General features: G+C 39.1%; 1 protein-coding gene across 1 annotated transcript in view; it reads right to left on the bottom strand.

Annotated features, from left to right (window-relative positions):
* TNFRSF9 (tumor necrosis factor receptor superfamily, member 9) overlaps positions 1-17,084 on the bottom strand; it is an 18,425-nt gene extending 1,341 nt beyond the window's left edge. Inside the window, exons 1-7 of the mRNA XM_010849937.1 lie at positions 16,999-17,084; positions 16,105-16,283; positions 14,195-14,302; positions 13,449-13,586; positions 12,862-12,928; positions 11,080-11,210; positions 9,800-9,934 (exon numbers count right to left, since the gene is read on the bottom strand). Coding sequence (XP_010848239.1) covers positions 9,800-9,934; positions 11,080-11,210; positions 12,862-12,928; positions 13,449-13,586; positions 14,195-14,302; positions 16,105-16,201 — 676 coding nt within the window. The 5' untranslated portion in view covers positions 16,202-16,283; positions 16,999-17,084. The remainder of the gene's footprint in view (positions 1-9,799; positions 9,935-11,079; positions 11,211-12,861; positions 12,929-13,448; positions 13,587-14,194; positions 14,303-16,104; positions 16,284-16,998) is intronic.
* Between the last annotated feature and the right edge of the window lie 315 nt (positions 17,085-17,399).

Here is a 17,399-nt window from a genome sequence, read left to right as displayed (position 1 = left end):
TGTTATGTCCGACTCTTTGCAACCCCATGGATTATAGCCTGCCAGGGTCCTCTGTCCATGAGATTTCCCTGGCAAGAATACTGGAGTGGGTTGTCATTTCCTTCTCCAGGAGAACTTCCCAATTCAAGGACTGAACCTATATCTCCTGAATTGGCAGGCAGATTCTTTACCACTGAGCCATAGGGGAAGCCCATATATATAGGTATATCAGTTAAAATAAATATATATAAATACCATATATAATATAGTATCAGTTAAAATATATATATAAATATATATGTAGCTATATTTTTATACCCTGACAAAGCAAAAGGCCCTACCCCAACTTTATATGCTTCTTAACTGTAAAAAAATAATCAAAGCTCAACAAGCACACCATCTCCAAGATCTTTAAAAAATTGTCAAGATACCCAGGATTCCCAATGAGATGTCTTTTTCCTTTAGAAATAGCATCAAAGATTAATTTTTAAATGAAAATTTGATTCTGGAAAGACAGAGTAATCATACTTTCTTCTATTCTTCCTGCTAAGTATTGCTGGAAATGCTGGACCTTCTATATAACAAACATAAGAAGAACCTGAAAGGTGGCAAGAAAGTAGACCAGTTAAGGATCTCGGAACCCAAGGAGCTATGGCCTTAAGTTCCCTGAGTATTCTTTCTGCTTCATATGCCCTGGACTGGGAACTGTAAAAGTGGACTAATAAAAGTGGTCCCACACCTAAGCCCACCACTAAGACCCAGTAGAGCACTTAGACTTACACTCTTACCAAGTGCTATCAAGGCTCACTGGCCCATACCTATTAGGGTGGCATCAGAGGAGTCCTAGTGGAGAGTTAGGACTTCATCACCACTCACAGTATCAAGGTCACCCCCAATCCCATCCACTTATTATCAGTGGAAGCCATGTAGGGAGCAGGAACAAAGTCCCTCAACCTAGCCAGAGTCTTATTAGTAGAGGCTTAATGAGGAGCCCGAACAGCCACACATGTCTAGCAATAACAAGGATACCATCCTGAGGAGGTCTAGGTGATGTAGATATTAGAGTTATCTGGCAAGGATATTAAAGTAGCCATCAAAAAGCAATTGGGAACACACTGGAAACAAATGAAAAATAAATACAAGATCTTAGAAAAGAATCAGGTGGCAATTTTAGAACTGAAAAATTACAATAACCAAAACTTAAAATATCAGTGAATGGGTTCAGCACAAGAATGGAGAAAAAGGAAAGGAAAGAATCATTACCACATCTGAACAGAGAGAAAAGACTGGGGAAAAAGTGAACAGAGCTTCAGGGACATGTGAGACTAATGGGGGAAAAAAAACAACAAACTAATATTGATGTCACTGGGGTCCTTGAAGAAGATAAAGGGAGTAGGGCTGAAAAAGTATTTGAAGAAATAATGGCTGAAAATTTGCCAAATCTAGAAAAAGGCTTAAATCTACAGATTCAGGAAGCTAAGTGAATCCTGAACAGGACTATCCAAGGAAATCCACACCAAGGCACATTTCAGTTTAAGTTCTGGAAACAAAAAGAAATCTTGAAAGCAGCCAGAGGGAAGTAACACATCACTTAGAGGGGAAGAGCCAAAAACGACAGTGAATTTCTAATGAAAGCCAGGGAAAGAAAACAGAAAACAAAATAAAATAACATCTTTAGTCCTAACATATAAGTAATTATATTAAATGTACATTTTAAAAATATACCAATCAAAAGATGACAGAAATTAGTAGTGTGACCATTATATGTTATTTATAAGAAATTTATTTCAGATATAAAAATGTAGGAAGGTTGAAAGTAAAAAGATGCAAAAAGATACACCATGTATATTATAAATTTTTAAAAAGCAAGGGTGGCTATATTACTATCAGATAAAGTAGACTTCAGAACAAAGAAAACTACCAGACACAGAGAGGGAGCTTACATAATTAAGAGTCAATTCACTAAGAAAGCATGGCAGTACTAAATATGTATACAACAAGCAACAGAGCTACAAAATAGGTGAAGCAAAACTGATAAAACTGAAAAGAGAAATATACAAATTCACAATTATATTCGAAGAATTAAATGGCATTCTTCCAAGAGTTGATAGAACAACCTGACAGGAAATCAGAAATGATATAGAAGAATTCAGCAACATTATCAATCAATAGGATTAAATTTATATTTATAGGACAGTCTATCTACCTTTTCAAGTGTCTAAAGGAGGACATCAAGGCTGTATATTATCATTCTGCTTATTTAACTTATATGCAGAGTACATCATGAGAAATGCCAGGCTTGATGAAGCACAAGCCAGGATCAAGATTGCCAGGAATATCAATAACCTCAGATATGCAGATGGCACCACCCTTAAGGCAGAAAGCAAAAAGGAACTAAAGAGCCTCTTGAAGAAGGTGAAAGAGGAAAGTGGAAAAGCTGGCTCAAAACTCAACATTCAAAAAACAAAGATCATGGCAGCTGGTCCCACCACCTCATGGCAAATAGATGGGGAAACAATGGAAACAGTGACAGACTTTATTTTCTTGGGCTCCAAAATCACTGCAGATGGTGACTGCAGCCATTAAATTAAAAAGATGCTACCTGGGAGAAAAGCTGACATCTAGACGACACATTAAAAAGCAGAGATATTACTTTGCTGACAAAAGTCTGTATAGTCAAAGCTATGGTTTTTCCAGAGGTCATTATGGATGTGAGAGTTGGACTATAAAGAAGGCTGAGCACCGAAGAATTGATGCTTTTGAACTGTGATGGTTGGAGAAAACTCTTGAAAGTCCTTTGGACTGCAAGAAGATCAAACCAGTCAATCCTAAATGTTCATTGGAAGGACTGATGCTGAAGCTGAAACTCCAATACTTTGGCCACCTGATGCCAAGAACAGACTCATTGGAAAAGACCCTGATGCTGGGAAATATTGAAGGCAGGAGGAGAAGGGGACAACAGAGAATGAGATGGCTGGATGGCATCACCAAGTCAATGGACATGAGTTTGAGCAAGCTCCAGGAGATGGCAAAGAACGGGGAACTTAGAGGGTTGCAGTCCATGGGGTCACAAAGAGTTGGACACAACTGAGTGACTGAACAACAATAATAGAAAAAAGATCAAGACAGACCATGACCTGGACCATGAATCAAACTTCAGCAAATTTAAAAGAAATCACACAGAGGGTGTCCTCTTACTATAATGGAATCAAAATAGACATCAACAACAGAAAGAAAACAAAAAAATCACCAAATACTAGGAAACTAAAAACCACACTATTAAATAATCAAGAGAAACACAAAAAGATACACTGAACTGAAAGAAAATGGAAAACGACATATCAAAATGTGTGGACACAGCTAATTTAGTACTGAGGATACTTATAATAGGAAGTTCTTATAATAGGAAGTTCTTATAATAGAAAGAGGAAAACTCTCAAACCAATAACATAACTACCATCTAAATAGAAAAATAACAAAATAAATCCAAGGCAAGCAGAAAAAAGGAGATAATAAAGGTAAAAGCAGAAATTGGTGAAATTGAAAATAGAACAACAACAAAGAAAATCAATGAAACAAAGAGATGGTTCTTTGAAAAGATCAATAAAATTGAGAAATCTCTACCAAAACTTATTCAGAAAAAAGGAAAATGGCACACATTACCAGTATCAGTAGGTGATATCACTACCGACCTGTATACAACAAAAGGATATAAGGGAGTAGTATAAGTAACTTAAGCACATAAATTTGACAACTTTGATGAAATGGACCAAGTCCTCAAAAAACATAAACTATCATAATTCACTCAATATAAATTAAACAACTTCAGCGGCCTATTAAGGAAATTGAATTTGTAATTAAGAAGCCTCAAAAAGAAAGCTCCATGTTCAGATAGCTTCACGAGACAAAGCTATTTAAAGAAGAACTAACACCAGTTCTACACAACCTCTTCCAGAAAACAGAATAAGTTGGGAATAAGCCCCAACTTACTTGAGGAAGTCAATATTACCTTGATACCAAAACCAGACAAAGACAGTACAAGAAAAGAAAACCACAGGTCAATATTCTTCATGAATATAGCTGCAAAAATTCTTAACAAAATATTAGTCAAGAGAATTCAGACATATATAAAAATAATTATATACTATAACTAAGTGGACTTTAATCCAGGGATGTAAGGTTAGTTTGAAATTCAAAAATCAATCCATAGAATTCACCATCTCAACAGGCTAAAGAAGAAAAATCACATAATCAAATCAATTGATACCAAAAAAGCACCTGTCAAAATTTAGCACTAATTCATGATTTAAAAAAAACCTCCAGAGCACTTTCTCAACTTAATAAAGAATATCTACTAAAAATCTGTAACTCACAGCATACTTTATGAAAGACTATATACTTTTGCCCTGAGGTTTTTTTTGCAGGCAATGATATCCACTTTGACCACTATGATTCAACATAGTCCTGGACATTCTAATTAGCACAATAAGGCAAGAAAAGAAATAAAAGGCATATAGACTGGAAATGAAAAAAGACAAAACTTTTTTTTTTTTTACAGATGACACTTCAATCTACATAAAAAATCCCAAGAAATCTACAAAATACCCTAGAACTAGTAAGCAAGTTCAGCAAAATCACAGGACAAAACTCAAAGTACAAAAAAACCAACTGTATTTCTATATACTAGCAATGAACATGTCAAAAAACAAAATTTAAGATACAATATCATTTGCAATTGTAAAATTTAAATATTAAGGCCTAAATTTAAAAAACATGTGCAGGACTTGTATGCTGAAAACTACAAAGCACTGATGAAAGTAATCAAAGAAAATATACATAAATGGAGAGACACACTGTGTTCAGGGATTGGAATAGTTAACATAGGAAAGATCTCAATTCCTCCTGAACTGATGTACAGATTTAACACAATTGCTATCAGAATCCCAGCTGACTTTTTGTAGATAGAGATAAGATTATCCTAAAATTCTCTACATGAACTAGAATAGTCAAAACAATCTTGAAAGAGAAGAATAATGTGGGAGGACTCAGTCTACCCTATACCTAATTTCAAGACTTTTTCACAGCTACAGTAACCAAGACTGTGTGGTATTGGCAGAAGGAAAAACACACAGACCAATGGAAGAGAAGAGAGAAACCAGAAATAGTCCTCACACAAGCACAGCCAACTGAGTTTTTATAAAAATGCAATATTATTTCAATGGAAGCAGAATAATCTTTTCAATAAATGATGCTGAAGCCATTGGCCACCCATAGGCAAAAATAATAATAATTTTAAAATATTGACCTGAAACTCTCACACCTTATATAGAACTTAACTAAAAACGAAATGTATACTTAAATGCAAAACATTTAGCACATGACATAGGAGAAAGTCTAAATCTTTGAGATCTAGGACTTAATAAAGAGTTCTTAGATATAATCCCATAAATTTAAAAAGTGGCCAGTTGGACTTCATCAAAATTAAAAACTTTTTCTCTGCAGAAGATCATGTGAAGAGGATGAAAAGGCAAGTGACAGACTGGAGAAAATATTTACAAACCTCATATCTGATAAAAGACTCATATCTTGGAACTTTAAAAAATAGCTCAAATGTCAAAAGATAGGCAATCTAATTAGAAAATGGGTAAAAGACATGAAGGAACATTTCACTGAAGAAGACTGACAGATGGAAAATAAGTGCATGAAAAATGTTCAGCCTTTAGGGAAAGGCAAATTAAGCCCACATTGAGATCTTAGTGCATATCTATTCAAACAACTGAAACTAAAAATTGCAACAATACAAAATGCTGACAAAGATGAGGAAAAACTGGATCTCTCACACCTTGCTGGTGGAATGTTAAATGGTACAACTCCTGTGGAAAAGTGTTTAGCAGTTTCTTTAAAAAATGAACACATACTTATCATATGACCCAGTAATTGCACTCCTGGGCATTTATCTTCAAGATATGTACGCTTATGTCCACACAAGTCCTGTACATGATTATTCATAACAGTGCTAATGTAATAGTCATGGAATAGTTCTGCATTTTGATTGTGCTGCTGGTTTCACCAATCTACAAGGGTGGTAAAATGACATACACTAAACACAGGTGGCTCATGGTAAAGAATTCACCTGCCAGCAGGAGATGCAGGAGATGTGGGTTCGATCCCTGGGTCAGGAAGATCCCCTGGGGGAAACAATGGCAACCCACTCCAGTATTCTTGCTGAGAGAATCCCATGGACAGAGGAGCCCGGTGGGTTACAGTCCCTGGGGGTCACAAAGAGACACAGCCGAGCAACTGAGCGTACACATGCACATGAACTAAGCACACGCAGTGTGCCAGTCAACTGCCTGGTTTTCATATTATGTGCTGTGTGCTGTGCTGTGCTTAGTCACTCGGTCATGTCCGACTCTGCGACACAATGGACTCTAACCCGCCAGGCTCCTCTGTCCATGGGGATTCTCCAGGCAAGAATACTGGAGTGGGTTGCCATGTCCCCTGCCAGGGGATCTTCCCAACCAAGGGATTGAACTCAGGTCTCCGGCATTGCAGGCGGATTCTTTACCATCTGAGCCAGCAGGGAAGCCCAAGAATACTGGAGTGGGTATCCTATCCCTTCTCTAGGGGATCTCTAGGGTCTCCAGCATTGCAGGAGGATTCTTTACCAGCTGAGCTACCAGATAGTTAAATATGATGTAACCCCATGAATGGCACGTATGACTTTTCTGTACTGTCTTTACAACTTCCTGTGAATCTCTATTTCAAAATAAAAAGTTTTAAAAAATAACCTAAAATTTTTTTAAATTGATGACAGTTCCATTGAAACTCCCTAATTACTCATAAATACTTTTGAAAACCATTTTATAACGACCTTTATTGCAGTTTGGGGTAAAGCTGGGACGGATAATTGTTTAAATCAGAAGTTTTGGTGAGAATTTAAAGGTTTAAATCAGAGGTTAAGACCTCAAAAAGAGAATCAAAGAACAAACCACAGGGTCGGAAAATATATTTGCAGACCATAAACAGTAGACTAAAAAATTCCTATAGATTAGTAAGAAAAGGACAAACAACCCAATGGGAAAAGGCTCAAAAGATCAGGTGATTTGCAGGAGAGGAAATCCTAGTGACCAAACATAACATGAAAAGATGTTCAATCTCACCAGTAATCAGGGAAATGCAAATTAAAACCACGAGACACTACTACACACCCATCAGACAGATAAAAATTAAGAAGTCTGATAATGCTAAGTGTTAGCAGGGACTGGTGCAAAAAGAATTCTCATACGCTGCTAATTGGACTCCTATCACTCTCAAAAAGTTTTATAAATCTAGTACTATGGACCAAGTGGATATGAGTTTGAACAAGTTGGTGATAGACAGGGAAGCCTGGTGTGCTGCAGTCCATGGGGTCGCAAAGAGTTGGACATGACTGAGCAACTGAACTGAAGGACCAAGATACATATTCCAGCACCTTTATTCCTAGGTTTAAAAAAGGAAAGAAAGAAACGTGCTATGTACACTGAGATACATAGACAAAAATATCCAAATATTATTCTCTGTAAGAGCCCCAAATCGGAAACAACCCAATTGTCCAGGAATATTAGAATGGATAAACAAACTGTGATACAGTCTTCAATAGAAGAACATTTAACAATGGAAATCAACTCAAGATAAATGCCACACATGGATGAATCATAAAGATACAATGTTGAGTGAAAGGGGGAAGGAAAATATAGAACAGATAGAGTGTGATTCCACTGGTCTGAAGTTCACAAGCAGCCAAATGAAACCATGTTCTTGGGTAGCAAAACTATAAATAAGAGCGAGGAAGTGAACACCGTAAGAATCTAGATGTGGTTAGCACTAGCAGAGAGAGGGTTTTTAATCTGGAAGGAACACAAGAAGGACTTCCGGGGAGCAGAGTGTGTTCTATTTCTTGACATGAGTAGGGTGACACAGGTGTTCATTTTACAGTTTGTTAAACAGAGGAGCCTGCCAGGTTGCAGTCCATAGCATTGCACAAAGTCTGACACAGCTGAAGCAACTTAGCTCAAATACATGCAAACTTTACATGCATGCATTTTTTTCTGTGTATTTCAAAATGTTGAAAAGATTTTGTATTGTTTCCGAAAAGAACCTTTATACAAATCAGTGTATTGCATCTTTAGATAAGACTTTACTAGTTCTTTCCCTCCTATATTAAAAAAAAAATTATACATATTTTTGACATTTTCTTGAGATAATGCAGGACTTTATGTCATTATTACTGATATTTTGTCTCCAGGGTCTTTGCCTTTTTTAAGAAAAAAAATTATTCTTAATTGGAAGATAATTGTTTTATTTGAGTCTGTTCTATTAAGTGGATGAACCTAGAGCCTGTTATACAGAAGTAAGTCAGAAAGAGAAAAACAAATACTATATACTAACACATATGCATTGCATATGTGAGTGCTTAGCTGCTCAGTCTGTCCAACTCTTTGCCATCCTGGACTGTACCTGCCAGGCTCCTCTGTCCATGGAATTTTCCAGGCAAGAATACTGAAGTGGGTTGTCATTTCCTACTCCAAACATATACATTATCCTATGTAAAACAGATAGCTAGTGGAAAGTTGCTTGTAACACAAGGAACCTGAGAGGGGAAGGAGGGAGTGGGGAGTGGGAGGGAGGTTCAAGAGGGAGGAGACATGTTATACCTGTGGCTGATTCATGTTTTTGTATAGCAGAAATCGATGCAAGAGTATAAAGCAATTATCCTCCTATATTTTTAGCAACTTACAAGTAGGCACTCTCTAATCATATTATGATGGCCTGGGCTACATTACTAGAGAAGGAAATGGCAACCCACTCCAGTGTTCTTGCCTGGAGAATCCCAGGGACGGGGGAGCCTGGTGGGCTGCCGTCTCTGGGGTCGCACAGAGTCAGACACGACTGAAGCGACTTAGCAGCAGCAGCAGGGCTACATTACAGAGCTCTCGGAGTGACCCTCTTGTATATGAATTCCTCTTAGTAAGTCTTTCCTGTTATCTAAAGTTCTGTCCTCCACAAAGTCAAAAATGCAAATTGCCTCCATCTATATGCCTTTTGGAATAAATATTAATAGCTTTTGTTTAGTGAATATTGACTCTGTGCTAGACACTTGCTGAGTTCCTTATAGAAATAGTGTCTTGTGTAGTGAGTGGAATCCATCATTGAAATTCTCATTTAATCCAGATCAGTGTCCTAATAACTCATCCCATTAAAACCACTTCAAACTCTCTTTTAGTTCTCTAGGCTCTCTTCTAGCTGTGGGTCTAGCTCAGGTCAAGGTCATTTACCAGCCAGAGAAGTCATGCTAGATGGGGCAATGTTATTTTTGATTCCTCTTTTCAGTGTCCTGTATTCACTATTGAGCGGACACACACACACATACACAGAGTTGTCGAAGGCTGCAGCATACTTAAAGTGGCAATTTTTCCAGAACCTTTGGGCTATGTTCTGCCATCACTGAGCTTTCTCCACCTCAGCCATGGACCTCTGGGGCTGGGTCACTCTTTGTTGTGGGGCCGTCTTGTGCATATAGGATTTTAGCAGCATTGCTGACCTCCACTCACTAGATACCAGAGCACAGCACCCGCTCCACCACCTCTTAGACTTTGACCATCAAACCTGTCTCCTGACACTGCTGAGTGTCCCCTTGGGACCAAATTGTCCTGCTTGATAACCACTGTGCTATACTGACCTAACTTCTGTAATTAAAAAAAAAAATCATCTTTTTATTTCTACTGCAAAACTTCTAGCCTCAGAAAGCTGATATCTCACACTTTTACATTCATCTTACGTTGTTTGAATATATACAGGAGCTTCTTTCTGCCCTGCTTAATCACAGAGAAACGGAGAACCACGAAGGACGCCAGGCACAGCATGGCAGCTGATGTCAGGGCAAGGAAGAAGATGACGATCTGGGAGGTGAGACCTGTAGAAAAAGACCAAAAGGAGAAATATCATCTGACATCCCTCATATGTGGAATCTAAAAGAGACGATACAAATGGACTTACTTACAAAACAGAAAGAGACTCGCAGACTCAGATAACGAACTTATGGTTGTGGGGAGAAGAATGGGGGGAAGGGATAGTTAGGGAATTGGGGAAGGTTGTGTATGTACTGCTGTATGTCCTACTACATAGCACATAGAAATCTACTCAATGTTACATGGCAGCCTGGATGGGAGGTGGGTGTGGAGGAGAATGGATACATGTATACATGTATGGCTAAATCCCTTAAATGTTCACCTGAAACTACCACAACACTGTTAATTGGCTATTAACAAAATAGCCAATACAAAATAAAAAGTTTAAAGCTTGCAAAACAAAAAAGAGCAAAAGGAAAACTGAGGCAAAAATATAATTTTCCAAATATGCTGATGTAAACTTGCATTTTTAAACTCTTCACCATGAGAAGAGGTGCTTCAGGCATCTCCCACCAGCTCTTTTAGTAAATTTGCCTGCTTGCTTGTTAAGAAAACTTAAAAAAAAACAAAAAACAAAAAACCTTAATAATGTTCCTTTGTTGTTGATTTTTAGTGACTAAGTCGTGTCCAGCTCTTTTTCGACCCCATGGACTGTAGTCCACCAGGCTCCTCTGTCCATGGAATTCTCCAGGCAAGAATACTAGAGTGGGTTGCCATTTCCTTCTCCAGGGGATCTTCCTGGCCCAGGGATTGAACCCACGTTTCCTGCATTGGCAGATGGATTCTTTACCACTGAGCCACTAGGGAAGCCCAGTAATTTTCTAGAGACCCACAAAATTAACTGATTTGGCCTTCTAGGATATAGGAAACATGGGACTCTATCACTATCGTTATTTGGCAAGATCAAAGGAGTTAGTGTCTATTTGGATCCAATCTCACCTTGCTCTGCTCATTAATATATGTAACCCAGACTAAATAATAAACACTGATGAAAGAGATGGGTCTCTTGAAGCCAGGGTAAGAGAAAGAAGGTGTGTCGGAGGTGCCTGCTATAGATTGATATGCAAGACATCAGGACATTGGGGTGATTTAGATGCCAACCAGAAAGGCCATGATACATTCACTTATTTAACAGCAACAAACCAGCTACCTGGCTCTCTCCCAGGGGCAGGCACGATGGTGGAGGATGCACCTGGAGAGAAGTCAGATGACGGTGGTCCACACACTACGTCACTTTCCTTCGTCCCGTTTACAAGGACAGCCTTTCCATTCAAAGAACAGCTTAGAGAGTCCAATGAAAAGAGTTCAAATAATTAATTCAGGTACAGATCATTATAATTTTAAAAGACTGACATTTTCTACTTGATTGAGCAGTTCTAGTGACAAGGGTATGTGGATCTGGGTTTATAGGCAAAGCAAGGATATTTTGAAAAACTTCACTGAACGTCGGGCTTCTTCCAGTGTTCACTTGGCTTTCATGGCTCTCCACAGTCCATCTCATGCTACCTGCCTAACTGGCTTCTTCTTCCTTCCCAGTCTGGAGAACCTGGCCCATGATAGCCTACATCAGGCTGTTGCATGGTTTGTCTGTCACCTCCACCTTCTTAAGTGTGTTTGAGCATCTCTGGCACACAGAAAGGACAGACAGCTTAGCATAGGTTTGTAGTAGTAGTGTGTGTGATGGTTGCTCAGTCGTGTCTGACTCTTTGCGACCCCATGGACTGTAGCCAGCCAGGCTCCTCTGTCCATGGGATTTCCCAGGCAAGAATACTGGAGTGGGTAGCCATTCCCTTCTTGAAGGGATCTTCCTAACCCAGGGATCGAACCCTGGGTCTCCTTCATAGGGTTAGGATCTCCTAACCCCATGATATATTGGCATATGACAGATCAGAGAGAATCTGCCTACAATGCAAGAGACCCAGGTTCAATCCCTGGGTTGGGAAGATCCCCTGGAGGAGGGCATGGCAACCCACTCCAGTATTCTTGCCTGGAGAATCCCCATGAATAGATGATCCAGTGGGCTACAACCTATGGGATCGCAAAGAGTCGGGCATGACTGAACAAGTAAGCACATGATTGTGGTCATCATCACCATCATCATCATTGTCCTGTGTCTCTCCCCTGTCCTTTACCTAACATGAACCCACCCATTCCCCAAAGCCAGTTCAGTCCCACTTTCCACACAGAGTCACTTCACTGCTCAGAACTATTTGTGTCAAAAGACAAAAAACAAAAATAAAAAACAAAACTTTCTAATGTGCTATGAATCAATACTTTTGTAAAACACAATAAGAATGTAAATGTAAAATAATAATAAAAATGATCTTGTAAGAAAATACAATGCAAAAAGAACAAAGGCATACAAAACACACTGTTGGCTGTTTGACTGCCTGGGATGGTCTTATTTGCCCAAGTCTATGTTAATCATTCTGAGGAAAGGAAACATACTTTACCCTCTTCTATATCATTATCAGTGCTGGCACGAGCACTTGAAGATGGACTGGTCAATAAGGAAATATTAGAGGCAGCAAAGAGATTGGAGGGAGACAGAAGAACCCTTGGGGCAGACAGTACTAAGTTCCACTGCAAATCTGACGTAGCTGTTCTGGGCATTACTCCTGGAGAAAATGCCTATTTTGGCAAACCAGTCACAAAGACCTCATACCATTCCCATGCTGCCTATTTGCACAGTTACTCAATATTTACACTTGACAGGTTTAAAAAAGCATCAGTGAGTGAGAGGGAAGTTCAAGAGGGAGGGAACATATGCACACCTATGGCTGAATCATGTTGATGCATGGCAGAAAACAACACAACATTGTAAAGCAATTATCCTCCATTAAAATAATTAATTAACTAAAAAATTTTAAAGCATCAGTTGGAAAAGTTAACCCAGACACTTTACTTTTAAGCAAAAAGAAATGATACATACTCTGTCCAAGGTCGACAGATGCCATGTTCCCGATCATTAAATGTCCCAAAAGAGCAGTCTTTACAACCTTTTATAAAAATTAAAGGAATAATAAAAGGAAGCATTTTTATCATTTTAAACTTTCCCTGAGATGAACATGATTTCATAACAATAAAGTCATTAATTTAATATGATCTGTGCTGATTATCCAACAATTCTTCCTGAATTTCATTAGTGATAAACAATTCTTCTTGAGCAGTATATGATAAATATAATCCTGTAATAAAGTTATTAGCTTAATACAATCTACACAGATTGTTCAACAGTTTTTCTTGAAATGAAACCCTAATGTGACTAAAGGTTTTATTCTAATTATATGTATGGTATTGTATATGCATGAAAAAGCATGGTTCTGGTGAAAAATGTTGTCATCTCAAATTAGTTTCATTGACCTAAAAGTAATTTTGCAAATATCAGATATGTGACTCCATGGTTCATTATTTATTACTTAAAGGTTCTACAAATCTGTTTTATAATCAAAGGACCATGAACTAAGTATATGATGTAAGTCTAGATAACAAATTTGCACCCTACAAGAGGAAACTTACCCTCATTTGTTAATTCTTGACCTTGTTTACAGTCCTTTTCACACATGGAACATCCTGCCCCTTCGCAGTGGAATCCCGGAATGCATTCACACTCTGCATTGCTGGTGGAGGAACATGGCTTCTTGATCCTGAAAATACCTACAAAGTCCATCAGGGTTACACCGACCCTTGACCTCCAAAAGCAGGAAGCAAATTCATGTTCTGCAATAAAAACTATGCTCGTTCTACTTATAACGTTCCTTAATGACCTCAGGGGCTTTCCTGGTGGCTCAGTGGTGAAGAATCGTCCTGCAATGCAGGAGACTCGGGTTCAATCCCTGGGTTGGGAAGATCCCTTGCAAAAGGAAATGGCAACCCACTCCAGTATTCTTGTCTGGGAAATCTCATGGACAGAGGAGCCTGGTGGGCTACAGTCTATGGGTCAGATAAGAGTTAGTCTCGACTTAGCGACTGAACAAACAATGACCTCAGAGTACAAAGCTTACTTTTAAATAACTAAAGAAGACATTTTACGTTCTGCTATTAAAAAAATTCTCTCTTGTCCAATGAATGTTTCCTCTAATATTCAAAAAGCTCAATCCACCAGTGTTGGCTCTTACAGTAAATTATTTTACTGGACCCTGCCTATTGGCAGAGGAATCAGTCGACCTGACACTTCAGACTTTCAAGCAAGATTAGTACACTAGGGAATAAAAACTTGTCTTTCCAACACATATCGGCATAAAGACTACATTTTTTAATCATACCTTCACACTTTCTGCATATGTCACAGGACTTCTGTCCACTTGTGCTGGAGAAACTGTTTAAAGGACAAGAAATGCAGAGCTCTGGATTGCTTTTCCCACAGAAAGTACCTAAAAAGGGAAGATAAGAGCTGTTCATGTTTTTCAATGGACAGTCATCACCTGAAGTATTATGAAGTTCACAAGAAAACCAGAATATGAAATAAAGATTCGATTTCTAGGTAACATAGCAACACACTTTATTTGTTGATCGACTGTTTTAAATTATCCATTTAGGGCTTCCCTGGTGGCTCAGTGATAAAGAATCCACCTTCCAATGCAGGAGATATGGGTATGATCCCTGATCTGGGAAGATCCCACGAGCCTGGGAGCAATAAGCCTGTGAGTCACAACTATTGGGCCTGTGCTCTAGAGCCCAATGAGCCACAAGTATTGAAACCCAAGTACCCTAGAGCTCATGCTCTGCAAAAAGAGAAGCCATCACAATGAGAAGACTATGCACCACAACTCGAGAGTAGACCCTGCTTGTCACAACTAGAGGAAAGCCCACACAGCAATGAAGACACAATACAGCCAAAGAAAACCTCAAAACATCCACCTGCAAGGTTTCCTTAAGTGTAATCATAGAATTAAAAACAGTGAAGTATAGATATAGCAACAAAAAAATCAACAGAAAAAGTTGTTTTAATCTATTGAATAAAACAGAGTTTCTCTTGATCGATCTGGGAGACCAATATGACTGGATTAAGGGGGAGATCAATGTCCTTTATTGGCACACTAACATTTAAATGTGTCGGCCTTTTCCCTCCGAGAAGGCAATGGCGACCCACTCCAGTACTCTTGCCTGGAAAATTCCATGGACGGAGGAGCCTGGTAGGCTACAGTCCATGGGGTCGCTGAGTCGGACACGACTGAGCAACTTCACTTTCACTTTTCACTTTCATGCACTGGAGAAGGAAATGGCAACCCACTCCATTGTTCTTGCCTGGAGAATCCCAGGGATGGGGAAGCCTGATGGGCTGCCGTCTGTAGGGTCACGCAGAGTCGGACATGACTGAAGCGACTCAGCAGCAGCAGCAGCAGCAGCCTTTTCCCACTCTGTTAAGCCACTTGCTTATTCCTTGTTGCACCCCCAGTCTGAATACTTGTCCTCATACACCAAGCTATTTGTTGAGGTCTTTTCCTGTACCGTGCACTGATCTAAGCCCATCATACAGTCCTTCCAGCAATCAGTCCTATGATAGGTGCTCATGTCACCCCTACATGACAAAGCTGAGACAGGAGAGATTAAGTGAGAAGGCTATGTTCACACAGCTAAGATGCAGCATCCAAGAAATATTTGTAAATGAATGAATAAAAGATATTAATGGAGGGGAGGGATAAATTAGGAGTTTGGGATTAATAGATACACTGCAATATGTATATGTATATGTATATGTATATATATATATATATATATACACAAAGATCCCCTGGAGGAGGGCACGTCAACCTACTCCAGTATTCTTGCCTAGAGAATCCCATGGACAGAGGAGCCTGGTGGGCTACAGTCCATGGGGTCACAAAGAGTTGGACATGACTGAAGCAACTTAGCATGCACAAGCACAGACATATATGTGTGTGTGTGTGTGTGTGTGTGAACCATGGAATATTCCCTGGAGAAGGGAATAGCTACCCACTCCTTATTCTTGCCTAGAGAATTTCATGGACAGAGGAGCGTGGTGGACTACAGTCTATGAGGTAAAATCGGACATGACTGAGCAGCTAACACACTGAAACTAATGCAATATTATAAATCAACTATAGTTTAATTTTTTAAAGGATCATTAAAACAGAGCTAATTAGCTCTGACTACCAGACTAACCAAACCATGTTTGCAACAGATGAAGCACACGTGATAATTTGGTTCTTACCTGCTGAACAGTTACAGAAATCCTGCAGTGATCGTGTCCTCTCAAGATTCATGACCAATAGCACAGTAGCCACTATGTTGTAATAGCCATTTCCCATGATGAAATCTTGCAGAGATTTATTAGCCAAGCAGAGTCCAGCAGAATTTTAATCAAAGTAGCTGGTTTCACAAATACCCACTCTAGAAAGTAAAAAGTTTCAAGGATGAGGTGGTTTCTCCTTTCATAGTTATCAACAGTTTACCTATTTATTACCTGTGCATTTCTACAAGATCACAACTCAGGGGTTCTCAAGAGCAATTAATGATGGAATACCACAGAAAAGGTAGTGAATTCATAGAAACTTCTATGATAAGACCTGCATGATTAAACACACAGCTTTGTGCAGATTTGCCAAAGTCTATGAGTGCACTTTCCAACATGCTTTGCCAAAATGCAGAAATAACAATAGCAAGAACTTTTGGGGACTTTCATAGATATTCAGCATTAGCATCTAGATTTCAACAATGGCAGTGGCGTACTGTCACTGAAATAACAGTCCTTAAAAAGAGAATCCGACAGTTCAGCTCCATGAGAAGACACCTCATTATTAAAATTCCTCCTTTGTCCAAACAGTATGTGGAATTACAACACCTAATTGCTAAAATGTTGAACTCACTATCACACTTTCTTAATAGTTATGTATTTGTTCATTTTGAGATTTGCAGTCATAAAACTAGAGTCCAGCAATCTCTAGAGGCCAGGTTCCTGGTCTTTATTTAATGGGCTGTGGAGTGAAAGTCATTAGAAATCAGAAGGGAAGAAAGTCTAGAAACGTATAAAGGGAACAAAGTTTCCATCCTCATCCCTACTCGGTTCCTCCTCTCCACCCCCAACCATCTCCCCAAATGGACAAACCTGGAGATTCCAGGGCTGCTGAAGAAGTTTGCTCCTCCTTGGTCTTCAGAGCAGTGAGATCTGCAGCTGAGAAGAGCTGCAGGTCAAAGAGGGGAGTTTGGTGACTCAGGGGGGCGGGGCCTCATGGGAAATCCCCAGAGACAGCTCTGATGTATAATAGCTCACTTGGTATTTGGTGACCTTAAAGTCTCCTAGAGTGTCTGTCCCGACTTGATAACGCAATTCAAACTAAAAGCAGCCCCCTACTGTTAGGGCATTTTTGTTTGTTTGTTTCAGATGACTTTGGCAAACTCATTTTTGTCACTTGAAAGTGGTTCTCCGTGCCAAAGCTTTTAAGGCATCCTCAAAGTATTTGAAGCCCTCAACGGGCTTCCCTTGTAGCTCAGTTGGTAAAGAACATG

This window comes from Bison bison, unplaced genomic scaffold (assembly GCF_000754665.1).
Source record: "Bison bison bison isolate TAMUID 2011002044 unplaced genomic scaffold, Bison_UMD1.0 scf7180017864289, whole genome shotgun sequence".
NCBI classification, from domain to species: domain Eukaryota; kingdom Metazoa; phylum Chordata; class Mammalia; order Artiodactyla; family Bovidae; genus Bison; species Bison bison.
The sequence above is the reverse complement of the archived record's forward strand: the minus strand, read 5'-3'. Positions and strand labels throughout refer to the sequence as shown.